This window comes from Nelumbo nucifera, chromosome 4, assembly GCF_055504915.1.
Source record: "Nelumbo nucifera cultivar China Antique chromosome 4, China Antique-T2T, whole genome shotgun sequence".
Taxonomy (NCBI): Eukaryota; Viridiplantae; Streptophyta; class Magnoliopsida; order Proteales; family Nelumbonaceae; genus Nelumbo; species Nelumbo nucifera.
The window spans coordinates 61,303,853-61,330,837 of record NC_142652.1 but is presented as its reverse complement, the minus strand read 5'-3'; the positions used below and the strand labels follow the sequence as shown (position 1 = coordinate 61,330,837).

The following is a 26,985-nucleotide window of genomic DNA, read 5'->3' as shown; positions in this document are numbered from 1 at the left end:
GAAGGGTGGTGAGTTCCCACGTGTGATTATGTTGTAGAGCAGAGAGTTCTTCTTCCATGGCTTGCCGCCACCCTGGGGAGGTAAGGGCTTCCTGTACAGTCTTGGGAATGGGAACCGATGAGAGTAATGATATAAACTTGCAATGAGAAGCAGAAAGGTGAGCAGTGGAAACATAGTCTGAAATGGGATGAGAAGTACAGGTACGTTTACCTTTCCGCAAAGCAATAGGAAGATCAAGATCTGAGGGAGAATGAGCAGTAGCAGGATCTGTCGATAGGTGCTGAAGCGGAGGAGGGGCCGAAGCACTTCTGCGGGTATACACTTGAGTAATTGGCGGCCTCTCTGTAGTAACAGGCATATGATGTGCATCTGCAGTAGGAATGGGAGCTACAGGGAGAGGGTCCATAACCAGTACAGGAAGAGGAACCATAGAGGGAGAAGAAGAGACCTCGACATCTGAGAAAAATGGAACTGATTCAAAGAAGGTGACATCAGAGCACACAAACGATCTATGAAATTTTGGGTTATAACACTTATACCCTTTCTGAGTCCTCGAGTATCCAAGAAAAATACATTTCGTAGCTCGAGCATCTAGCTTGTCTACTCCAGGCCCCAAGTGTTGAACAAAACAAACACAACCAAAGACTCTTGGGGTGAGAGGAAATGGAGACAAAGTGGGAAACAACATGGAGAAAGGGGATTGGTTTCCAAGGATTGACATGAGCATCCGATTTATCAAAAAACAGGATGTAAGAACAGCATCACTCCAAAATGCTTTGGGACATGCATATTGATCATCAAGGACCGAGCAGTTTCAAGAAGATGTCTATTTTTCCGTTCAGCTACACCATTTTGTTGCGGGGTGTAGGCACAAGAAGTTTGATGAATTATTCCATGATGTTCTAGGTATTGCTGAAATGGTGAAGAGATGTATTCTTTGGCATTATCGGAGCGAAGTATTTTCATATGAACACCAAATTGAGTGCGTATTTCAGCATGAAATTTCTGAAAAATAGAGAACAATTCACTTCGGTCTTTCATAAGATAGATCCATGTCATCCTCGAAAAGTCATCAACAAAGATTACAAAGTACTTAAACCCATTGTATGACACAACTTTAACTGGACCCCATACATCAGAATGAACTAAAGCAAAAGGACTTGAGACACGACTATCAATTCTTGGACTAAATGAGACTCGATGATGTTTTCCCAATTGACATGACTCACAATCTAATGATGAAAGATGACTCAAAGAAGGAACTAGCAGCTTCAAAGCCTTGAGAGAGGGATGACCGAGTCTGCAGTGCCATTGGAGAGGAGTAAGAGACGACTGAAAAGCCACTGGGCCACCACCATCAAGGTAATACAAACCACCTGCTTCATGCCCTCCACCAATCTTCTTCCCCGTCTTGAGATCCTGAAACACACAAGAAGAAGGATAGAAGGTTACAGAACAATTAAGAAACTTGGTTAATCTGCTAACAGACATAAGGTTAAACGGGAACTTAGGAACATATAAAACAGATGCTAAAGACAAGGAGGAGAAATCAACATCACCAACACCACAAATAGGAGATGTAGAGCCATTAGCAAGAGTAACTGACTGAGATGTGGAGGAGCGAGAAAGGGAAGAAAATACATCAAGAGTCCTAGACATATGGTCCGAGGCTCCAGAATCAATGATCCAGGGTGAGGCTTTGGAAGCTAAGCAAGTCATACCTGAATGGGCAGGTGTAGCTGTGTTCTGCTGAGATGTTTGAAGGAATTGCTCATATACTGCCCGTGGTACACTCACCATTTCCTGCCCGGAAGCACAAGCGGGTGTGGAGGGGGTTGAGGCAGTTTGCTGGCTTTCAGTAATTGTGCTACTACTCTTAGATGTAGCATGGTTAGCCCAAGTGTTGGGTGGAGCATGCAAATCATAGCAGAAATTAACTGCGTGCCCCTCTAAGCCACAATGTGTACATTTTCTCTGAGCATTACTCATTCCTCTTCCACAGCCTCCCCCTGACTCTCGGCCTCCAGTCCGGCTACTAGCCCAGTTAAATATGTGTCCACCACGGTTGCTTGGAGGGCCACTGCTGCCACCACCACTTCTACTTCCACGGCCACTCCCTTTAGTCACTACCAAACCAGATCTATCAGAGAAGGAAGAATGTTCCACCGGCTCAATGGATGTCCTTTTAAGACGGGCAAAAACTTCTTCAAGTGAAGGGAGAGCTGATCCCCCCAATATCTGTGCTCTGACAGGCTCATACTCAGCCTTCAAGCCCACAAGAAACCTAGTCACATCAAGCTGTTCACGTTGCTTTTGTTGGATCTGGACATCTGATGTTAGAGGGTGATACACATTTAGCTCATTGCGGATGTTCCTCAAACTTGCATAATACTCCTCTAAGCTTTGACTTCCTTGCTTCAAATTGAAGTACTCTTGGTATAACTGATATACCCTAGTTGTGTTGTTTTGTCCAAAGTACAATTTTTTAGCATGATCCCAGATCTCTTTGGCTGTATCTAGGAACATGAAGTTCACACTAATCTTTGGTTCCATGCTGTTCCAAAGCCATGTCATTATCTGTGCATCATCTTGTTCCCAATCACTGAACCCAGGGGAATTAGAGGAAGGTTTTTCCTCCCTCACATGTTTTACTTTCCTCTTGGCCTTCAAGAACACCTCCACAGATTTTGCCCATGGTACATAGTTCTCACCATTCAACTTGATGGATGTCATTTGAACACTTATATAATCTGAAGAAAGCATGATGCTGGTTTTGTTGTCATTCCCATCTATGGAAGAAGCCATCTTAATTATTTCACCTTCAAATATACAACACAACCTCACACTCTTTCACAAGGCTTATCTCACTTATAACACCACCAACCCCAGCTTCTTTAAATACACATTACACACCACACACTAAGGCTGAAATCACTCAGTCTTCACATCAAACACCTGGGCTGCACACTGCAGAACCATTCACCATCAACACACTAAGACTGAAATCACTCAGTCTTCACATCAAACACTTGGGCTGCACACTGCAGAACTGATTACACACAAGGTCTAGGACAACCACCACCACCACCAATCACCACGACACAACCTCCACCAATCTACTGCTGTTGTGAACTTCAGTAGTCGACAACTCTTCTTTCAGCATACATATGAAGAGAAATGCAGAGAAACACGACTGAAATGCATATCAGTCACACCGAGCATCACCACAACCAACTTTTGTAGCAAAAAGAAAACATTCACAGTCCCTTATTTGGACAAACAACAATAGTGTTCATACCTGTCCACATTCAGCCCTCTTCGATACTGAATAGAGGGTTTAGTATACCACTTCAACGACCACCACAGCAACGACCGGAGGCATTCTCACCTCCAGGCCCACAAAACGACAACTCCTTTTCAGCCCCTTATCGAACCTCCACTCAGGTCAGTCAAAAAAGAAGAAGATGACTGTGAAAGTTGGCGGCGAACCCAGAAAGAGAACAGCAACAAGAAAGAAATAAGGATACGACCTTACAACTCTGATACCATGTGAATAAACCCTAGTTGATTCTAGGTCAAAGTAGAGAAGAAGGAAGAAGAAAGAAAAGAGAAAGAAGAAGAAGAGTGTTCGGCCAGACTAGAAGAGAGAATGTGAAAAATCACTCTCCTAGCCGACCCACTTGAATTTTATTCATAAAACTTAGAGTTACAAGAAAGACAGTTTTATCTCTCATATAAGATGGGACACATAACTTAAACTCAGACACAATAGACCTTTCACTTTCAAGACGATAAACCAGAATGACCAAAATACCCCTGACTCGAGCATTCTAACAATTCCCACATGGGAGAGAGAAATTTGAAATTTCGCCCAACCTTCCTGTAGGGTTCGGCCATCCATATGATGGATATCTCATCCCTTCACTTTCCTCCCATATAGTCCAAACCACAGAAGCTCTTGCTACCTTCCATAAGAACTTTCCTCTTTTCTTCTGTTGCCTCAGGAAGGAGGGATTGAACTGACTTACCACATCCTGTGGGGGAGCCCATCTTCATCCAAAGAGAGAACAAACAATTTCCCAAATACAAGAAACAAAAGAGTAGGATAAGAGTAAGTGGGGTAGGGTTTCACCACAATCCATACAAAGGACACACACATGAGGAGAGATACATTTATTTGGCCTTCTTCTCTGTAGCACATCACAGGTATTAACCTTCCCTAGGAACACTTCCCAACAAAAGGCTTGCACATTAGGAGGGATCGGTTTACACCAGATTTCTCTCACTGGAAAGTTCACCCCCAAAGGATTAGAATGAGTGAGCAGACCGAAGAAAGAGGCACAAGAAAATAAACCATTAGGAGTTGGGGACCATACTCTACTATTTGCTGTAGTTTGGTCTAAATAGACCTTCTCAAGGGTTGAAAGCAAAAGCAATAGGAATTCACATTCATTTTACCTTAGTCCCCTTCTAAAGCCAAAGTCCCAAGAGATACTCAAATCTGAAAGTATGCCAACCCTAGCAACAAGTTTGTTTTTAAGGTTTGACAAAGAGTAGAGGTCCGGAAAATTATCTTTAAAAGGCAAATCCCCAACCCAAAGGTCTTCCCAGAATAAAACTTTATTGCCACACCCAACATCGAAACGAATAAATTGAAGAAAAGTTGGTAGTACCTCAAAGATTGCCTTCCAGGGGGAGTTCGGAGCTGCATTGGAGGCTAATTTTGTATCGCAGCCATTTCTTGCTTCACCATGAATGCTCTTAATGACCCTGTGCCACAATCTATCTTCTTCACAAGGGAATCTCCATAGCCATTTCCCTTGAAGGGCCTTGTTTTTTTTGTAAGATGTTCCCAATACCTAGGCCACCTTGCTCCTTAGGTTTACAGACTTGCTCCCACTTTACTAAATGATCCTTCTTTTCATCACTAGGTTCCCACAAGAAATCCATCATTACCTTCTCCAACTTCGTTGCTATTTTCACCGGGATTTTAAAGGTGGAAAGGAAATAGGTAGGCAGGTTTGCTAGGGTGGATTTTATCAAGGTGATTCTACCCCCTAGGGAAATAAAATTTCTCTTCCACATTGCCAACTTCTTTATGAATCTCTCTAATTGGATTGGAGGAATTAGTGGGTAAATTTATAGTCTCAATCAAATTCAGGCAGGTGACATTAAACCATGCCATGGTATTATAAACAGTACCAGATCATTATTTATTTCAAACATAAAATTCAATATTAGCTTTTGTTTCTGAAATAGATTTTTTGGTTGATCTATTAGAATCATTTGCATTTTCTATAACCTTATATCATTGTATATATATTTTTTTGATCAGCAATAAATATCATTCTATATTTTTTGCATATTTAAAAATGTTTCTACCATGACTATAATTTTTATAAATATTTCAAAATGATATTTTTGACATTTCTGACATGTTTCCTATATTTGGACAACTAATATTTCTATTGACATCAACATTTTAAACCTTGATAAAGAGTCACACTTCAATCTAGAGCCGGAGTCTTGCAATACTTATCCTGTTGTTACGTAGGGATTTATATAGGAGTCTTCGTCTCATTAGGATTCCTCTACCAAAGTCTTACTCCAATTAGGATTCGTAGCAAGTGTAGTAAATCTTGCTAGTGACACCCTCCTCTTGTTTGAGGCTATAGATTTTTTTTTTCCAGTAAGCAACACTTTCATTAATTAATGATTAGTAAAATTACAATGATCTGGATGGTTTTTCTAGACACCCAACATTGTCAATGGAAATTACAATTCAGCCCAAAACAATTGGTCTCTATGCATGCCCTGTTTTTCCATACAGTCTGCTACTTTATTTACTGATCTTCTAACCCATTTGAAAGTAGTTTCCACTTCCTTGGCTAGGGACTGTATTTGATTTAATGTCTGTCTGTAGACCTGTCTTGGTGAGGAGTTCTAGTTGCATTAAGAGTCTAGTATTCTGGCTCCGGTGATTCTAAAATGAATATGGGAAGTCCTAATCAAACAGGGACTCTCAGTAGATCTAGGTGGACATTTTAGTATTTTGCTTTAAAAGAATTTTAATGTTTACTTATTGGTGTCTATAAATATTCATATTTGGAAAGTGTTTTTAAAACCAATTTCTTGGAGGTGTCCTTATGGTTTTAAAATTCTTGGCTAAATCCATATGTGATGAGGATTAGTTAAAATAGTGACTCATTGTGGTTTTCCAATTAGAATTTAACACTGTTGTGTGGAAGAACAGAACCGTTAGTTCACTTTGCATGAAAGAGCTTTTGTTGTAATTTTCATTATTTAAGGATACAATTGCAAATCTGTTGTTGGACTTGTTTGCAATTTTAGGAAGTCTTTCTAATCCTAACCGCAGGTTAGAGAGATTAGAATGGAGATTTCAATAGGGCATTTCTTTGTTAAATCCTAATTCTCAAGGATGGAAATCCTAATGGATCTCACATCACTTGGATGTCTTACACTATATATGATATAGATGCTCAAAAAATGCAGTTTGTCCAGTCCTAAAAGAGCAGATCGTATAGCACATATTGGTGCCCAAGAGTTCCAGTTTTGAGTGCAATGATTGCATTAGACAAAGGAAGTAGTGTGGTTTTGATTGGAGCAATCAATTGGCTACATTGGATCTTTTGTTCTTAAAATCACTTTCAGTTATTCATGTTTGATTTTTTTTTTTCTGATATAATCAATTTTCAACATGTAGATCTGGGTTTAGGATGAATCGATTTAAATTTCTTCTTCCATTCACTCTTCATCTGATCTGATTTTCTTTCTTTCTTTTTTATTTTTTATTATTTTATTTATTTTTGCACTTACTTGAATCGATCAAAGAATTATTTCTGGTTTGTCTTGCTACTCAAGAAGTGATTTTAAATAGTGCAAGTGCTACACTCTTTATGCAGTTTACTATTAAGGGGCTCTAGGCAACGCTTAGTCTGGTCATGGATAAATGAAAAAGATGACCTAGCAGCTTCTGGAATTTTCCTTTGTCTGTCTACAACTTACATTCATGAATATTCAACCTATAGTTAGCATTTGTTGGAATATCAGCCATCTAGGACCTTAGCTTACCAGCTTCCTTCAATAGGTACAACACATAACTCTAATAGGAAATAAAGATTTCTCTCCTTGACCTGACAACCTTAATGTCCAGGAAGTACTTGGGGTTTCCTAAGTCCTTGATGCCAAATTTGGATGCCATAAAAACCTTGAGCTACTTGATTTCCTCAAAAGCATTACCAATAACAGGTGTAGTAGATTCTATGTCATGTTTTATAAACAGGGTTTGATCAGAATGGTTCGTTGTATATTCAGTCTTCTTAACGGTCCTGTTGAACCTGTCAATTCTTAAGCCTGTAGATTATTCAACCTAGAAACTTTCTTTTCTCTCCCAATAGGAAGGTAACATGAGCACTTAGTGGTCTTGTGTGATTTGCTATAATAGACAACACTGCACTGATGGAATTCACATTAGCAACTGGAGCAAAGGTCTCTATGTAGTCAAGGAAACATCTCTAAATGAGTATTTGGGGATTAAAGTTTAAGGGGAAAGCTATTTAGGTGGGGATTTCACCACCAGAAACTAGGATTGTTGGATGTTGTGATTTCTTGGGGAGATTTCTTTATGGGAAAACAATAAGAATCTAGGGTTTTGTAGTTTTTTTGATCAAAAAGGAATACAGGGTTTTGTATGAATGAACTTAAAAACTTTCTAGAGAGAAAAGGCCATTACCCACCGTTGGCTCAACTATCTGGGTTTGGGATGGGTAGATTGGATGCGGTCCTAACCTTTGGCATTTTTGCAGAAAGTGACCACTCTTAGACTTGAATTTCCATTCTCCTACTTGCTAGCTTGAGATTTTACTGTTACACCAAGTAATGACCCCTTAAGAACTTACTAGAGATCAACTTATCAATTGTCCTTGAATAAATTGGTTATTCATACTAGGCTCTGAAAGCCTGTAATAGAAAATCTAGAGAGAACAAGATGGAGAAGATAAAGGTGACATTACTAGTAGGCGATCAAGACTACAATCAACCTTGAATCCTAATGGATTTCAGATTAGAAAAGGTAGAAGAAAAGTAATGAAAAGAAGAAAAGAGAGGAGAAGAACAGGAGAACACAAAGGTTTGAAAGGAGGGACAGATTCACCAATTGATCTGCCGCCGCCACTCTCTTAGTATTTATAGGTTATGTTCAGTACATAGAGGAAAGGACAGATCTGCCCTTAATACTTACATGACAAATAAAGCAAATAACAAACTGAAATAAATAACAACTAAAATAACAAGCTGACCACCATTTAACACAAACATGACTGAAACAAATAATTGCACATAGTGTCCTACGAACACAGTGGGGACCACAACTGTGGGGCCCATATCAGTGTTCTCTACACTCCCCCTCAAGTTAGGAATAGATATTTATCATTCCCAACTTGGATAGGTCTGCCTCTAACTTCTTCCTTGGTACAACCTTGGTTAGGATATCTGCGAGCTGCATGTTGGATGTGATATACGGGAGACACTTTCTGTGATGAGACCCTCTCTCGGACAAAATGTTGATCAACTTCGATATGCTTAGTTCTGTCATGCTGCACCGGATTGTGAGCTATATTAATAGCCGCCTGATTATCACAATACAACATCAAGGGCTTCTCATAATCAATACCCAACTCTTCAAGTAGTGATCTCAGCCATAGGATTTCAGATACTCCGTTAGCCATTGACCTGTATTCAGCTTCGGCACTAGAGTGGGAAACAACACTTTGTTTCTTACTCCTCCAAGAGACAAGGTTACCTCCCAGAAGGGCACAATATCCAGAGGTAGACCTCTTGTCATCAACACTCCCAGCCCAATCAGCATCTGTATAGACCTTCACCTTCATGTGATTATCGTTCTTGAACAGTATACCCCTACCCGGGCATCTCTTCAAGTATGCTAATATTCTCTCTGTCGCAAGAAGATGAGTAGTTTTAGGGGAATGCATGTACTGGCTGACAACACTAGCTGCATAACTGATATCTGGCCGAGTGAGGCAGAGATATAGGAGCTTTCCAACCAATCGTTGGAACATAACTTTGTCTTCAAGAAGCTCCCCGCCCTCTGCACTGATCTTGTGATTCTGTTCAATGGGTGTATCAACAAGCTTGACACCTAACTTTCCAGTTTCCGCCAACAGATCTAGAACATATTTTCTTTGAGAGATAAAGATCCGTTGTTTAGATCTAGCAACCTCAATACCCAAAAAGTACCATAGTGCACCAAGATCTTTCACCTCAAACTCTTGATGAAGGAGCTGTTTGAGGGACTCAATCTCACTACTATTATTTCCTGTCACTATAATATTATCCACATATACAGCAAGCAGGGTCAAAGAGGAATCCACCCTTTTAATGAACAGTGTATGATCTGACTGGGCCTGTACATAATCGAATTTTCCAAGGGCTAGTTTGAATCTATCAAACCAAGCTCTAGGTGACTGCTTTAATCCATACAATGCCTTATTCAGTCGGCAAACCTTCTTACCTATCTCTGTATCATAGAATCCAGGAGGCAACTGCATGTAGACCTCTTCCTGTAAGTCTCCATTCAGAAAAGCATTTTTAACATCCATCTGGAACAAGGGCCAAGAATAACTTGCTGCAAGGGATAATAGAACTCGGATGGTGGTCATCTTGGCTACTGGGGCAAAGGTCTCCAAGTAGTCTATACCATAAGTTTGGGTGAACCCCTTTGCAACCAACCGGGCTTTGTACCTTTCAATGGATCCATCAGCATTATGCTTCACAGTAAATACCCATCTACATTCAACTGGCTTCTTTCCTTTGGGTAAGTCAACTAGCTCCCAAGTGTTATTTTTCAACAGGGCATCCATTTCAACTTGCATTGCATCTTTCCACTCTGGAACTGATAAGGCTTCTTGCACTGTTCTGGGAATAGGGACATTGGCAATGGAAGTGAGATAGTACCTATAAGAGGGAAATAGGCGATCATAGGATAAAAACTGGGAAATGCAGTGAGCTGTAGATGTGGTGCAATGCCATTTCCCTTTACGGATGACAATAGGGAGGTCAAGGTCATCCGCAGGAGGGGAAGTGGCAACAGTGGAAGGTGTCTCAGTGGGCTTTAGGACTGTAATACCTGGATCTGGAGCCGTAGAAGGAACTGGAGCTGGCTTGGACTACCGATGACCGGGATCAACCTGCCTGCATCACCTGTGATAGACATCCATGGAGACACATCCATGGAGACAAACCCTAGGATAATAGGGTGTCTCCTCAAAGAAGGTGACATCCATGGAGACAAACTTTCTTCCGGAAACAGGATCATAGCAGCAATAACCCTTTTGAGTTTGTGCATAACCGAGAAAAATGCATTTGGAGGCCTTAGGGTCAAACTTGGAATGATGGGGCCCGAGAAGTTGAACGAAGCAGGTACAACCAAAGGTTTTAAGAGGAACAGTAAACAACTCCTCGTCTGGGTATAGAAGTGTAAAAGGGGGTTTCATAAGGACCCGGGAAGGAACCCGATTAATGAGATATACTGCCGTGAGGATAGCATCACCCCAGAAGCGAATAGGTACATTGGAGGTAAATATAATGCTTCTAGCCACCTCCAAGATGTGCCTATTCTTCCTTTCGGCAACCCCATTCTGCTGTGGTGTATGAGGACAAGTGCTCTGGTGAATAACCCCATGATTAAGAAGGTAAGAAGTTAATGGCTTAGCAAAGTATTCCTTTGCATTATCGGATCTGAGAACTTTGGTTTTGGCCCCAAACTGGGTTAGAATTATCTGATGAAAGTTATGGGTTAGAGCGGGAATCTCATCTCGAGAACGCATTAGATAGATGCAAGAAAATCGGGTATAGTCATCAACAAACAACAGAAAATATCTGTACCCACCCATAGAAGGGATGTGATATGACCCCCAAACATCAGTATGCACAATATCAAAAGAATTATTACTCTTTTTATTACTCAAAGAATAAGATGTTCTACAATGTTTGGCAAGCTCACAACTCTCACATCTCAACTTCGACATCTCAACAGACTCAAATAAAGTAGGAAACAAACTCTTCAAAGACCGGAAAGATAAATGACTTAATCGATTATGCCAAAGCATAACCGGACTCACAAACGGAGAAACAAAGGACTTCTTATCCACTGGCTCTTCCCAACGAGAACTCTCTCCGAGCAGATAGATCCCATTCGTCTCACAGCCAGTCCCAATCACCTTCCTCGTCTCCAAGTCATGAAAAACACATCGGTCAGGGAAAAAGGTTACTGAACAGTTCATATGTTTGGTAGTACTACTGACTGAAAGCAGGTTAGCTTCAAGCTTAGGAACATGCAAGACAGAAGATAAAGAGATGGTATCAGATAACTTGATGTCACCCTTGCCAGAAATGGGAACAAGAGAGCCATCAGCAATGGATACTTTATCTCTACCAGAGGATAAGTGATATGTAGTGAACAAGGATGGCAAGCTAGTCATATGGTCAGATGCACCTGAATCTATTACCCAATAGTGTTCAGTATTACCTGGAGCTGAAACATGGTAGGCTGAGGCTCGAGTACCTGAATGTGCAAATGCAGATGTGGCAGGGGCTGATGGTGACTGAGATGGCTGAGCTGAACTCCCAACTTCCTTTTCCAACTGTATTAGGGCAGCCCGAACCGCGGCTAAGGTCTCTAGGGGTGTGCCTTTTGTGCCTGACGAGGATGCTGAATCAGTATTCACAGCCACATGAGCATTACCCTTCTTATTTCTCAGTTTTGTTGGGACCAAATGAGGGTGCAACTTCCAACAAGTATCTTTTGTATGCTTGGGTTTCTTGCAATGTTCACCTACCAGATCCCGTTTGTCTTCCTTCTTTTTGTCCCTTTCTGTATCCCCCCCTGACTTAGGTTTAACAGCTGCCAGGGCTGGGGAAAAGGGCTGAGGTTGCATCATAACTTTCCTCCTGGTCTCTTCACTATGCACCAGGGAGTATGCTTGAGAGAGGGTCACACTATCTTTGGTCAGTGTCTGTTGCCTCACAATGTCATAATCTGAATTCAGGCCAGCCAGAAATTCAAATACCCTATTCGTCTCGACTTGCTTTCTATGAGTCTGTGCATCTTTGGGACTTTCCCACTCAAGAGTCTAGATGATCAATTTCATGCCACAGGGATTTCAAGGTAGAGAAATAGACAGAAACTGGTTTCTCTCCTTGTTTAAGACTATTCACTTCACACTTCAGTTCATAGGCTTTGGCAACGTTAAGGGGTTGGGAATAGGTTTCTTTCATAACATCCCATATCTCCTTGGTTGTCTTTGCCCACAAGTAATTTCGGCTGATATGTGGCTGCATAGAGTTACACAACCATGTCATAACCAAGTAGTTCTCTTGAACCCACTTGGTATACATTGGATCCTCCTTGGAAGGTTCTTTCACATCTCCCAAGAGGTAACCTAGTTTTCCCCTTCCCCCAATAGCCATCATGGCTGATTGGGCCCATTCCAAGTAGTTTGACCAGTCAATCTCACAGTTGTAATCTGAAACCTAGTTTTAGATACACTACCATAACTGCTGTTCCCAAAACTACCTTCTCCCTAATTTTTAAACTCCATTCTTGGTCAAGAATCAGTAGTTACGAACTATTAGGGTTATTACAACAGAAAACAGCACTTGAACAGTCGATCACAATCAGAAATCAGTATGGAATCAATGCAGGTCTGATCTGAAACCAATCTGTAATCATGGTATATGCATGAAACTAGTGCAGGTCTGATCTGAAACCAATCGGCAATCACAGTACCAAGCAGTCCATACAAGTTTTCACCCCCTAAAAGAGTTCAGAACCAAGAGACAGGTCTGAAACCAGCTTAGAGGGCAATCTGAGATGCTGGAACAGAATTAGGGTTTTAATCATAGGTCTGAAATAAGTGCTCAGCCGCACTTTCCAAGGGGTTCACAGTTAGGTCTTGCCGTAGGGTCAATGTGAAACCCTAAAAACTGATCACCTCTGAGAGAAAACCCTTAAAACGAACACTTTCCAAGAAGATAGAAGAGTTCAGCCCAACAGTTAGGTCTTGCCGTAGGGTTAATGTCAAACCCTAGAATAGATCACCTTTGAGAGAAAACCCTAAAACAGTTCGGCCGCTCCTTCTAGATAGGTCCAACCTAGCAATCTCTAGGAAATAAATAAGACTTACCCAGAGAATTCTGTTTGCTACCTTCCAACGTTGCCTGAACCCTAGCCTTCTCTGATTCTTCCTGATTACCAACACTCTGCAAGCCGTGCCAAGTCTTCGAACAACTGCTAAACTCTTCTGGTAACCTCCAAGAATCATCCAATGAACACTTCTTTATAAACTTCCAGCCCTAGATAGTTCTCATGTGGTTGGCTAGACTAGACTCACATGAGAAACCCTAGATAGGCTCTGATACCAAGTAGGCGATCAAGACTACAATCAGCCTTGAATCCTAATGGATTTCAGATTAGAAAAGATAGAAGAAAAGTAAGGAAAAGAAGAAAAGAGAGGAGAAGAACAGGAGAACACAAAGGTTTGAAAGGAGGGACAGATTGAAGGGATGGGATATCCATCACATGGACGCCCAAGTCTTGCGGAATGGACTGGGCGAATTTAAAAAAAAAAAAAATTTCTCCCATCTTTGCAGGGAGTCGAATTCCCTATTTTAGAAAAACATATTTTTCAAGGATCAATCTTGAACCATGAACCAAACCAGATCTGAACCAAAAGGAGTAGGAGGGAGGATGTACCTGATACGGAGAATTAGTATCTCTCAATGGAGGTGTTCACGCCCAAAGAAGGATCCAAAGACTGTTCCCATTGAAGATGGCGCAATGTAGGATGGAGCAGAATCAACAATGTTCTTCAAAAGAACTTGACCCTTCGCAAGAATCAACTGGATGGCTTGTGAGTACAGCTCCAATCAATCTTTTCCCAAAAGATTGGTATCAAGATCAGATCTTGATTTCTCCCAAGAACTGGAGATCGAACTGAAGGTAATGGCGGCGGCAGGAAGGAGGCGGCAAGAGAGATTTTGCAGAGGTTGCAGAAATCTCTCTTCAGTGATTTCAGCTCTGAAGACAAGAGTCTTAGGTTGCATGTCTAAAGGCTGCCGCCCCCTCCTCCTTTTATAGATTTAAAGGGATCAGCTCCTAATCCTATTAGGAGCTGCTGATCCAAATTATATTTGGATTAGAAGTCCCTTTAAGTGATAAGGGAGAACCCTTATCTTATCTGCAGATCAGATCAGCCATCTCCTAATCTAATTAGGAGGCTTCCAGATCTAAATCTTATTTAGATCTTGGACTCTCTAAGTGGATAGGGTCTAGGCCCAATCCTATTAGCTGATCCATCTCAGAATTCGCCCCCTTTAATTGACTGATCAAATTAGCCTAGTTCGAAATGGGCTTAAGGCCCATTTAAGGTTATGTACTCACTTAGCCTTTCAAACTACTGCCCAGTTGGGCTTCCTTGTATGGCGTGGGACCGTAACATTGATCTACACATCAGCCACATGGGTTCAGCGCAGCGTTTGTTACAAGGCCTGGCCGAATACACTGTATATGGACAGTGCACCCCCTGAAACCCATCTTATGGGCTCTATGGGCCCAATCACTTACCCTAAGTGGTCCCTGGGCCAAGCCACCTTGTAACACCTAGGGATTGTGGGCAGATGCAAGATTAGCCCATCAGGTATTATCCTCAATGGTCTTACACTTAACCTCTCAGTCCATAATGATCAAACACTGCCCGACAAGGGAGGACCTCTCCCTCGACTGCAAGGAACAGTGTTGCACTCTCTGCTTACATGGATCCCGAGAATTAAAACCTTTTGCAAATCATTTCGAAACCATAACATATATATATATATATATATATATATATATATCTTTATATAAATATATTTTGCAAAACAAAATCTCAACAATTGAAATCGGCTGCCGGCAGTCTTGGTTTCCATCAGAGAGAGTGCATCCCCGATCATTACCTTTGTCCGACAAAGGGGCTGATCCTGTCACTATGATCACCCACTCAGATGAATTCTCGGACTGTCCCAACATACCCAGGTTTTGACCCCCGCTAAGGATCTCACTGAAATCATTTCGAAACCATAACATATATATATATATATATATATATATATCTTTATATAAATATATTTTGCAAAACAAAATCTCAACAATTGAAATCGGCTGCCGGCAGTCTTGGTTTCTATCAGAGAGAGTGCATCCCCGATCATTACCTTTGTCCGACAAAGGGGCTGATCCTGTCACTATGATCACCCACTCAGATGAATTCTCGGACTGTCCCAACATACCCAGGTTTTGACCCCCGCTAAGGATCTCACTGATTGGTACATCAAAGACAGCCCAATCCGACACCTAGTGTAGTATCATAATCGAGTCTAGGGGTCAGGTGTAACTTTCCAGTTTTATCCATCTATCTCCAAGGTCTAGGGGCAATATTGGAAATCTGGTCCGGTTCAAAGGTTCTATTAATCCTACACTGCATGTGCTTCGGGTCTCACCCTGGTAGTTGAGACAAGCCACCCCAAAAGTTGGCAGCCCACCAGTGTCAGCCTTGGCAGGATAAATTTCCCCAGACTTACCCAATGGTTGTGAACATTCTAAACTAACACAAGTCTCATTAAGTGTCCAGTTTAAGGGTATTACACAGAATTATACCAAACAACATGAATCAAACGTGCACTTTATTTATTTACACTAAATAACAAAAGTACATCAAATCGGATTGAAGCTAAGGGCATACAAAACTATCTAATAGCTCCCACTTGCACTTAGGTCCAATCTAGTACATGCCGGAGTCCCATCCTTAGCAGGATAAATCTCCCCAGACTTATCCAACGGCTGTGAACATTCTAAACTAACATGAGTCTCATTAAGTGTCCAGTTTAAGGGTATTACACAGAAACTCACCACACGAACATGAATCTAATGTGTACTTTATTCATTTACAATAAATTCATAATGTACATATTTCTGATTGAAGCTAGTGTCACGAGTGACTCCTTCACCGCGCCATCAAGAACCTACCATGAGCCATCAGAGTGCCAACCGCGTGCCTTCAAGGTGTCAGCATGTGTGTCATGGGTGGGCTATGCATGTATTTTGTAAGGGGGGACCACCAATGGCGTTATTGTAATTATATAGTATGAATTTTCATCCTTTTGATGTTTCCTATTGTCACTCCCCCAAAAGCTTAACGTACTCTTTGAGGGGAGGTAGGTAGTCGAGTGAGCTCATAAGCGTGTAAAGGTTAAGGACGAGATCCCCTCGACACTGTACTGTGTGCTTGTGCTTACCACTGATTAATGCAATACAAGTTGCCTTTTGTCTAATTTGTGTGCCTTCTTGTTGCCTTTTGTGTGTTGTTGTTTGCATTTGTAGGCTTTCTCGGCCCCATCGAGTGCTGCACGGGGCCTCGTCGATTAGCCCCGTGACAGTTGGTATCAGAGCCATCCCATCGGGCAACTCCTAGCCTCTATGCGTATAATGGCTTGTCCTGGCCTGCCTTGGCCAGGACGCCGCACGGGTTTCTTCCGCTGTAGAACTACCCTCGTGACATAAGGGCATACAACTGTCTAACACAGATTCACCAATTGATCTGCCGCCGCCACTCTCTTAGTATTTATAGGTTATGTTTAGTAGATAGAGGAAAGGACAGATCTGCCCTTAATACTTACATGACAAATAAAGCAAATAACAAACTGAAATAAATAACAACTGAAATAACAAGTTGATCACCAACTAACACTAACATGACTGAAACAAATAATTGCACATACTGTCCTACGAGCACAGTGGGGACCACAACTGTGGGGCCCACATCAGTGTTCTCTACATTACTGAATGCTGGTCCTGGTTATCTGGGGAGGGTTGGACTGGATAAGAACCTAAACTTTTTCATATTCATGCAAAAAGTGGCTTCTTAGGCTCAAATCCATGTTCTCATGCATGTCAGCCCTAGATTTTAAAAGACACATGCTGTCTATGAACTAGAGAAGCAAACAACTAATAAAACAATGATTTTGGTGCTTATGACCCATATCATAATTCCCATAAATGTGTAAACTAACCTTTTATGATCTCCATGATAATGTTTTTTGATTTTTGGAAAATTAGATGTTAATAAAGTATTATATTTTCCAGATCTCCCTGTATTCCCCTTATTTGTCTAACCTTAGATAAAGAATGTATCCAGATAACTTTTTCACTGTTTGTGGGTGAAAGGAAAAATTTTCATATGCTATGATATCCAGATACAGAAAGGGCAAGTTGGATGGAGAGTTTAAACTTAAAATTCAACTGTACACTGGAATACAGTACCCATCTAGATAGATATTCATATATAGTGACACAGACATGGAAACCATTGATTATGTTGCTTCACATATAAGACTTTGTGAATTGTATATTATTATCTTAAAATTTTGATGATTCATATTTGATTTTGAATTTGCATTTGCAGTTCTTCATTTGATGGTCATGATGATGAGAGCGCTATTGAAATACTTGATGGGTCTGCCTCAGATGGCTATGCTGCAGTGACAAGAGTAGGTGGTGAATGTAACACGAAAGACATCAAATTTGTTTCTCGTCAAATTCCAACGTGGCTATCTTATTCCACTCCAAATGAGTTTCTTGTATGTCCTTCCAACTATATATGAAATATATGTAAACAACACTATTTTGTGCCAACTTTGATGTGATTGGCCTTGTATGAACTGAAAATTGGGAGTCTAAATTGTTTGTAGGAAGCAATGAAAAAAAGTGATGCTCCTCTCCATGTGAAGTATTTACAGACCATGGTTGAATGCCTCTGTATGCTGGGCAAAGTCGCAGCTGCTGGTGCAATAATATGGTGTGTTACTTGAGTACATGATATTCTATTCTGAGCATTTTTTTTGAAGCTACATTTTGCTATCCAGCATCTATCTGCCATCCCCTCAATATTTCAGTCAGTCGCTCCTTTAAATTTATTACACACTATGGCTCAATGTGCATTAATTTAAATCTAAAAGGAAGATAACATCTGTAATTCTTTGGTTGAGGGGGTCCACTGGTTTTATATTTTTCTTGTATGGCCTGTGGTTGGGTTGCCTATTGGACCCTTTTTTTTTGGACGTGGACTATTAAACCCTTTGTTTCTTGTCTCCTTTTATTGTCTTCAATGTACTTTTATATATCTAGATTGCTTTGCATATTGATCTTTCATACAAAGTAATGATTATTGATTAAAATGGTATACTTGTGGAGGTCTACAAATTGTCAGCATGGGGATATTAGATGTGTGCTAATTGGTTGATTTTAGTCGAAGAACTAGAGAGACCGCTGTGAAAGATTATTAAGAATCTAATTGTTGACTGTCATCTTGTAATTAATATTAATACATTATATTATTTATGTACAATTGCAGAGCTACCCCTATAGGTTGACAAAAAAAATAATGAAAGGAAGTTATTTACAATGAAGTACATGCTACTATATAGCATGACTTATGCCAACATTGTTGTTGTGGTTGTTATTATTATTACTTAGAAAGTTGAAACAAGTATTTTATTTGTCTCTGTCAGATCTATGTCTACCTTTATAGTTTATATTTGATGATAAGTCCTTTGTTGAATCTTATTCATTTTGTTGTGAACCAGCCAAAGATTACGCCCCACCATTCATGAGATCATCACATCGAAAATAAAAGGACATGCAGCAGCTGTAAATTCATCAAGGCCTGGCACTGGCCAAGGTGCTAAAACTGTTAATTCTGGTTTACATTACTTGAAGGGACAGCTGGAAAGCTATCAGTTGCAGAAACAGAAGCGCCAAAATGGGATATTGCTGGCTGGAACACTATTGGCAGTTAGTCCTGTCTCACCGCTCATGGCTCCCACAGGAGCAGCACAAGTTGCAGCCAAAGAACTTCTTGACTCAATATTGGATACTATCATTCGGATCCTTGGTGAGATGTTATGACATTCTCTAGTTCGCATATAATTCTTTTTGAGAATTAGTTCTTACAGTCCTAATCTGTTCAGAGAACCATGTTATTGTTGGTGAGCTTCTGGAGTCAAAATCAACACAACAGAGTGAAATGATCACACCAAAGTCAATGAATGGAGACATGAACTGGAACCCTGATTCTGAAGCATCCCAAGTTACTGGGGGCTACAGCATTGGGTTTTCCTTGACAGTGTTGCAGGTATTCTGTCCACCTATTATTTTTCTCTTTTTCTTTCTTCTTTGGAATTATATTTTCACTTATAATGGTTGTTCTTTTGAACCCCTTATATTTGGTCTTGTCATTGTGTTTTATAGAGTGAATGCCAGCAACTCATATGTGAGATTCTACGAGCAACTCCAGAAGCTGCATCTGCAGATGCTGCTGTGCAAACAGCTAGGCTTGCAAACAAAGTTACTTCTAAAGATAAGAGGCAAGTTCAAACAATCAGTTTAGTAGATTTTTCAGTTTCAAATATCATTTCATTGTACATTTCAAATGGTTGTTTTTGCCATTTATTCTCTATTAGTTCTCATAGCCAATTAAATATCTGCTAAATCTTTTGTAGAGTCACTGTTTTTCTAATTTTTGTTATATGTATATATAAATTCTAATTTGTCTTATAAGATATTTGGGTGTCTAAGAAAAAATAAGCAGAATATGAAAAACTTATATTGAACTTGTTGGGTTACAGGGATGGTTCAGACGATGGCCTTACTTTTGCTTTTCGCTTTACTGATGCAACGGTTTCTATTCCCAACCAAGGTACTATTACTATTACTATTACTACTACCATTGCAAGCTTTTTTCCCTTTCAACTTTAGGGTCCGTTTGCTTCGCAGTTGGAATCGGAATTGAAATCCTTCGAAATCGGAATCAGAATGGTCTATTCCCATAGTCTGTTTGGTTCAGACAGGAATGGGAATGGGAATTGGAATCAGCAGGAATGAGATTTCATTCCCAAGGGAGGGGCAGGGAATGGCCATTCCCTCAAATGGGGGAATTCCATTCCAGCAGGAATGGGAATGGGATTCCGATTCCACCCAACCAAACAGTTGGAATCAGAATAACCCATTCCGGTTCAGATTCCAGACCCCTATTCCTGTGAACCAAGTGGGGCCTTGGTATTATTGGGTTCTAATAATGGGGGCTATTTTTGTTTTAAATTGTTTGATAACTCTCATTGTTAGAGACCAGATGACTTAAATGGTTCAGCCATGATGGGAAGAGTCCAAATACATGGGAGGATCCCAAAAATACCCCTACATACATACATATAAGACTTCTAATACTCCTCCTGACGTTGGTGTAGACATATCTATCATGCCCAATTTGCTCACAATTTCTTAGAGATGAACTTTGGTAACACCTTTTGTTAGGATATCAACCAATTGTAGTTGAGAGGTGGTATAAGAAATGCAAATCTGACCATCTAGGAGCATTTCACGGATAAAGTGATGATCAACCTCAATGTGTGTGTGTTTTTTTTTTTTGTTTTTTACATCTAAACTCTACTTGATCCTCCTCCCACCATTCCTTTACTTTTGGCTAAAAGTCAGGGTGCAGTAACCACATATTCTCAAGTTTGAATGGGCACGGGCCACAATCTATTCTCTCTTGGTCCAAACTAATTAGGCAATGGTCTGAATAAGAATTGATAATCCCCTCCATTCCCTTTCCCTATTATTTAAGAATAGGAATCTGTCCAGATTGCAACAAATGGAAACTTCTTGAAAATTTGACCAAGTAAATGGTGAACTTTGTAGTGGAGAAGGAAACACAAATCCCAGGGAAAGAGGTAGTAGTATCTGTTGAACTCCCGACACTTACTGGCTGGAAGAAAAAGATGGAAGACTTTGTTCCAGTTAGGTGATGGAGAGTTCTGAAGATTGAGGCAAAAACATATGTTATGAAAGAGGTGTGGACAAGAAGGGGAGATGCTTTGAAGATTGCAAAATTGAGAAGAGGGTCGCTAATCCTTGAAGGAAGAGTAGTGCCTTGGTTCGAAGGTTTCTTGGAAAGAGCTAAGACGATAGTACGTACAAGAGAATGAAAGTACTACATTATGGAAGAGGGATGAAGTTACGTTGCTAAAAGAAAAGAAAACAGGAAGAGGAGATATGTTTGATTCTATGAAAGCTATGGAGAGGGTGGTATGAAGTAGTTCACATGCTTCCCTAAACGTAAAGAAGCTGCAGGGTGAGATATGATAGTACAGGCACTACAAGAGTCCCTAGAGATGTGTATGAAAAGAAGAAGCCTCTACTAAGACAAGAAGAAAATGGTCTGATGATTGGGTGGAGGATATGGAATGAAAGTTGACAATTTACCAGTACAATTGGGGATACTCAGTTTGATGCAAGAGTGAGCTCATTGAGGTTATGTGTGAAAAATCCAAAGAAGATTGGGAGAATAAACTAGTAATCTTGTTGAACAAGTTATAGAAAAGAAGAGACTGGGATAAGAGATTCAACAAGTTTTGAAGAGTCTAGAAGAGTCGCAAATAATCACATTCGATGGACAGAAGGCTCTATTTTACAGTCTCTTCGTTGGGTCGGAGTTTGCAGCTATCTCTACAGAAACAAAGCAAAGGCTGGCATTAGTTGGAAGATGGTCCCCAAGCTGCAACGTGAAGTGTAGATGTAACAACCTGTATTGAAATAAAAATTATGGGGTTGTCTTTCCATTTATGGTCGGATGAGACACTTATTAGAATTTCTAAATTATGTGGTGGAGAGTTGTTGTCAGTGAATGATTCAGAGCTGCGAGTGGCATCAATTAGGGTAAATGGTGCAAAGCTGGATTTAATTCCTAGAGTTGTAGAGATTTTTTCAGATGGCTTATTGTTCAAGGCTTGGATTTCTTCTGTGGAAGCAAGATGGTGGAACATTGAGCGAACTGGGAAGATGATGGTGACATGGCTAAGAGAAGGATTCGAGTCAACCTCAGGGAAGGGGGGTGACAGAGGGAGAAGCATGTGAACTACTTCATACCCCCTCCATAGCTTTCATAGATTCCAACATTTTCTCCCCTTCCTGTTGTCGTTTCTTTCAGCAACGTAACTTCATCCCTCTTTCCATCATGCTGTACTTCCATTCTCTTGTTTGTACTATCTCTTAGCGACCCTCTTCTCAATTCTATAATCTTCAAGGCATCTCCCCTTCTTGTCGACACCTCTTCCATAACATATATTTTGGCCTCGATGTTTAGAACTCTCCTTCTCCTAGCTGGAACAAAGTCCTCCATCTTTTTTTTTTTCTAGCCAGTAGGTGTCGGGAGTTCAACATATACTACTTCCTCTTTCCCTGGGGTTTGTGTTTCCTTCTCCACTACAGAGTTCGCCATTTCCATTCTTACATAGACCATCGGATTCTAAATACTCTACTTCTGGCGCACAACATCCATGTTCTATATAATTCAAATGGGATGTAAGAATTTACTTGGTCAAATTTTCAAGAAGTTTCCATTTGTTGCAATCATCATCCATTCTTACATTCCCAATGTAAGTGCGGTGGTGAGGCTACGTACGAGGGTCTCCTTGAAAGACAAAGGAAGACTGGATGTAGGAGGCAGGCTAAAGGATAGGGCAAATGTGAGTGATAAGATGATGATTACATTATGAGATGGGCCCCTATTTATAAGGAGGGATCCCGAGGTCCCGAAAGGAATGAGCCAAAAGCGTTTGATTCCCACTAGGAAAGGGAATATTTTTTTTTGATCAATAACACTTTCATTAATTCATCAGTAGAAAATTTACAAGTGGAAGACAAACACACTTATCTTCCAAGAGTCACAAATAACTTCAAGAAATGAAAAAAGAAAATACAAAGATACAAAGACATTAACGCTACAGCTTAGCCCAAAACAAAGAATCCCTTTCTGCCCCTTGTTTTGCTAAACCGTCAGCTAGGGAATTAGCTGATCTTTTAATCCAACATGTCTTAACTTCAATCTCCCGCACCAGCCATTTGAATTTCCTCTTCTCATTATTATACTTCCATAAATCATTTTGATCTTTAGTCAGCCACCCTATCACCACCTCTGAATCCCCTTCAATTATAAGTTTCTTGATGTTCAATTCCTTAGCTTTCCGGGCTCCTTCCATAACTGCACATATCTCAGCTCTAAGGGAGTCACCCACTCCAATTGGCCCTGAGAACATAGCAGAGATGACCCCTAGGAAAGGGAATATTAGATCTGTTGTCAGTTGTTAGGGAACACTACTAGGGTTTTGCTACGTGTCTTACGAGATATCTCCAGGATGAACTTTCCTTTTGTTTGGAGATTCTCATAATCCACGTGTGCTACTTCCTTTTGCGACCCATTTAAATGATGTAGCACAAGTGACGTCATCATTTAGTGGGCGTGCCTTTACTAGGTCTACGGAGTGCCTTGTTATGCACGTAATTTAAAGACGCACGTGTAACTAATATTTATTCCTGGTCTACAATGACTCTATGTTTGTTGCGGTCATAGTTGTCAAGGTGACGCCTAGGCGACTAGGCGGCCTTGGAGGCTCGCCTCGCCCAGTTGCCTAGCTGTTTTATATAGTGTCTTATAAAATGCTTTTGTGTTTATAAACTAATTTCTTTTTATTATTTTCTTATTTGGTAGGGTTTAATCAACACAAACATTGCTAACAGCTGTATTGAACCCTCAAAGACTTCAGAATTTGAACCATTAAGTAAGAGAAAAACTTAAAGTTTTGTCTAATCAACACATTTCTTTTCTTCTTTTCCTATAACAAAAATAGGGGTTCAGTCCCCATATTTTTTGAATTTTCTTTTCTTTCTTCTTTTCTTCTCATAAATATGTTGATTTTCTAGACATAAACATGAAGTTTATAATTTTTTAATGAAAATTATGGATAGTTATTAAGGAAAGATGGTTATGGAACCTAGGGAACTACCTAGCATATCTATTTTTTACTTAAAAAATTCCATCGCCTAGGTGCCCACCTTGGCGCCTTGAAAACTATGGTTGCGGTTTTGTAATGACTTCGAACTCATCGCAGCTTCGCGCGTGTCTAAGGATCTCAGATTTGCGCTAGTCAAAGTTCATCGCAACCCGTTTCGAGCACGGGTTTGTCGCAGTTGTGCGATGAGATATGTACTCATTGTAGTTGTCCGATGAGTTATGAACTCATCGCAGGTGTCCAATGAGTTATGAACTCATCGCAGGCATCCATGTGGTATAAATTCGGTATCCTCTGTGCTCTGATGTTTTGAGCGATCACTATGTATCTACACCGAGGCCTACCCATTCAGATTTGAGAACATGTGGTTACTGCACCTTGACTTTTTGCCAAAAGTAAAGGAGTAGTGGGAGGTGGATCATCACTTTATCCGTGAGATGCTCCTAGATGTGTTGCAAAAAAAGAGCCAAATTTCCACTTCTCTTCCCATGTTTGTAGTCTTTGCTTGAGTGCTGGTGAGACTTGTGGGAGATTATATGTCTTTGAAGATAAAAAGAGTGGCTGATGATCTTTTGTGGGTTGTGACAAATGCCTATGGCTTAAACATGGATAGGAAAAGGAATGAAATGTGGAATGAGTTAGTTTAAATCCCACCTGCAATAATCTGAAATAAAAGAAAAGAAAAACAGGAGACAAGAAGAAGATTAAGGAGATGGAAGAGAGAGAATTGATAGAGGAAGATGGAAGAAAGGGAAGGGGAAGAGAGAGTAGTTCGATCCTCTCTTCAGCCCCCAACTATATCTTTTATTTTTTGATCGTAATTGTTAGAGTTGGCTGAGTAGGGATAATTCTGTCTTTTCATCATATTTTAAGTTGTACTTTGTCAGTTTAGTTTTATTTTAAGTTACAATGTCCCATACTTAAGTAGGGGCATATTGGACATTGTAACCTGAATAGGTAAGTATATATATTTGTGGTTGGCTGGGAGAGATGTCTCGTCTTCTCAGTTTGATAGTTTTCTCTTCTTCCCTTCTTCTGTTCTTCTTTCTTCCTCTTTTTCTCTGAACTGGAATCGACTGAATCATCAAAATATGGTATCAGAGCAATAAATGGGAGGAAACAAGACTGCAATCTCAAGTTTTTGGTGCTGCTATCAGTGCTTTTCTTTTTTTTTTTTTCTCTTTTTCTGGGCTGCAATCTGGGTTGCAGGTGATAGAAGGCTGAGGCAATGGCAACCTATTCTGGTGCTCCCAGAACTGCTGTGATGTGGGTTACAGGTGAGAGAGAAGTGCGGCAACCCTAGTTTGGTGTTTTCTGGACTGCTGTGACCATGTGTGACAGCCCCAGTGATCATGAGGTAATGTGCGTGGTGGTCTGAGCCCTCCACTGACCAGTTTCAAGAGGGGTTTCTCTAGTTGGAACAGTTTTTGGTGTTAGAAGAAAATTATGATTTTTTTTTTTGTATTGGAAAAGGTGGCCAAATGTCTCTGATTGGTATCCCATATGTAGTGTCATGGTGATTGGATGAGAAAGTGCTGTAAGGTGGTGAGTCATGAGTGAACTACTGTAGTGATCAAATAACAACAGTAGCTTTTTTCCTGGGTTGGAAATTAAATATTAGGAAGGGCAGTGATGGTTTCTTGAGTTGAGAATATGATGGCAGCAATTGGAGATGTTGGTGGTGATCAGAAATCTAGTGTGATGATTTCCTCAAATTTTCTAAGTGTATAGATGACATCAATTAAACTCAATGGTGAAAATTATGTGCCATGGGCCAAGTCGGTGGAGTTTTTGATTAGGGCTAAGAAGAAAGTAAAACATGTGGAGGAGGAGAAACCATTGGTTGAATCCCCAGGGTTTAGTGATTGGGAGCAACAGGATGTTCAAATTATGACATGGTTGTGGAACGGTATGGAAGCCAAGATAAGTGTAAACTTTGTGTTCTTAGATACAACAAAGGGAATATGGGATCATGCTAAGAAAGTTTACTTTGGACAAGACAATAGTACAAGAGTATATCGGCTCTATCAAGAGTATTTTAGTTTGCAACAGGGAAATCAGACACTTGAAGAGTATTATGCTAATATGAGGAATCTCAAGAATGAACTTAATGTCTATCATCCCTTAACCTCAAACGTCAAAATTCAGCCACAACAAAGGGGGCCACTTGATGTAACTAGGTTCTTGGTGGGGCTGAAATCGGAGTATGAACCAGTCAAAGCACAAATATTGGGTGGATCTACCCTTCCTACTCTCGAGGAAGTATTTGCTCGTTTCTGTAGGATCTCTCTAGGACCCACAGAGAGTACCACAACTTTTGATGGATTAATGTTTGTTGTAGCAAAAGGAGGAGGTCGTAGAAATAGAGGGGGAGTTGTGCAATTCGAGAAGGTCGTGGAAACCCCATGTTTGGTCATGGTAGTGGAAGTGGTGGAGGTTGTGATTTAGAGGGAGGTCGTGGTAGAGGAAGAGGTAGCACTACTAGAAAGTGTACACATTGTGGGGTTGAAGGACACACAATTAACTAGTATTATCATCTATATGGCCCACCTTCCACATGGGCTAATCATGTAGTTGTTGGTGGTGATGAAGTGAGTGATAATTAGCAAATTGATCAAACACCTTCTACATCTACAATTGTTTCCGGGAAGGAGATGATGAGTGTCCCACGAGATGAGTATGAGAGGTTCCTTCAAGCTACATCATAGCAGAGAACTTCTACCATTGCAAAAAATATAGACTTAAATTAAAAAAAATGAAAATACATAAATATATTAAGCATAATATTAATAAAAAATATAAACTTAAACTTTAAAATAAATGTTTTAAAAAACCTATTATCTAAAATTAAAATACATAAATATAAGATGTAAAGTATATTCAAATGAGAATTTAAAAATAAAATCAAACATATAAAACATTTTCAAGCATGTAAAACTTCTAATCTCTTTTTTCACTCGTTTGCATTACTTCAATTAGCTAATGTAATGTAAAACATATTACATTCTTGAT

The 26,985-nt window shown here is 40.2% G+C and overlaps 1 protein-coding gene across 1 annotated transcript in view; it reads left to right on the top strand.

Annotated features, from left to right (window-relative positions):
- SEC8 (subunit of exocyst complex 8) overlaps nt 1-26,985 on the top strand; it is an 87,440-nt gene that overhangs the window by 15,883 nt on the left and 44,572 nt on the right. Inside the window, exons 8-13 of the mRNA XM_010249423.3 lie at nt 17,532-17,706; nt 17,818-17,924; nt 18,712-19,019; nt 19,096-19,259; nt 19,376-19,491; nt 19,753-19,823. Of these exons, the coding sequence (XP_010247725.1) occupies nt 17,532-17,706; nt 17,818-17,924; nt 18,712-19,019; nt 19,096-19,259; nt 19,376-19,491; nt 19,753-19,823 (941 nt within the window). The remainder of the gene's footprint in view (nt 1-17,531; nt 17,707-17,817; nt 17,925-18,711; nt 19,020-19,095; nt 19,260-19,375; nt 19,492-19,752; nt 19,824-26,985) is intronic.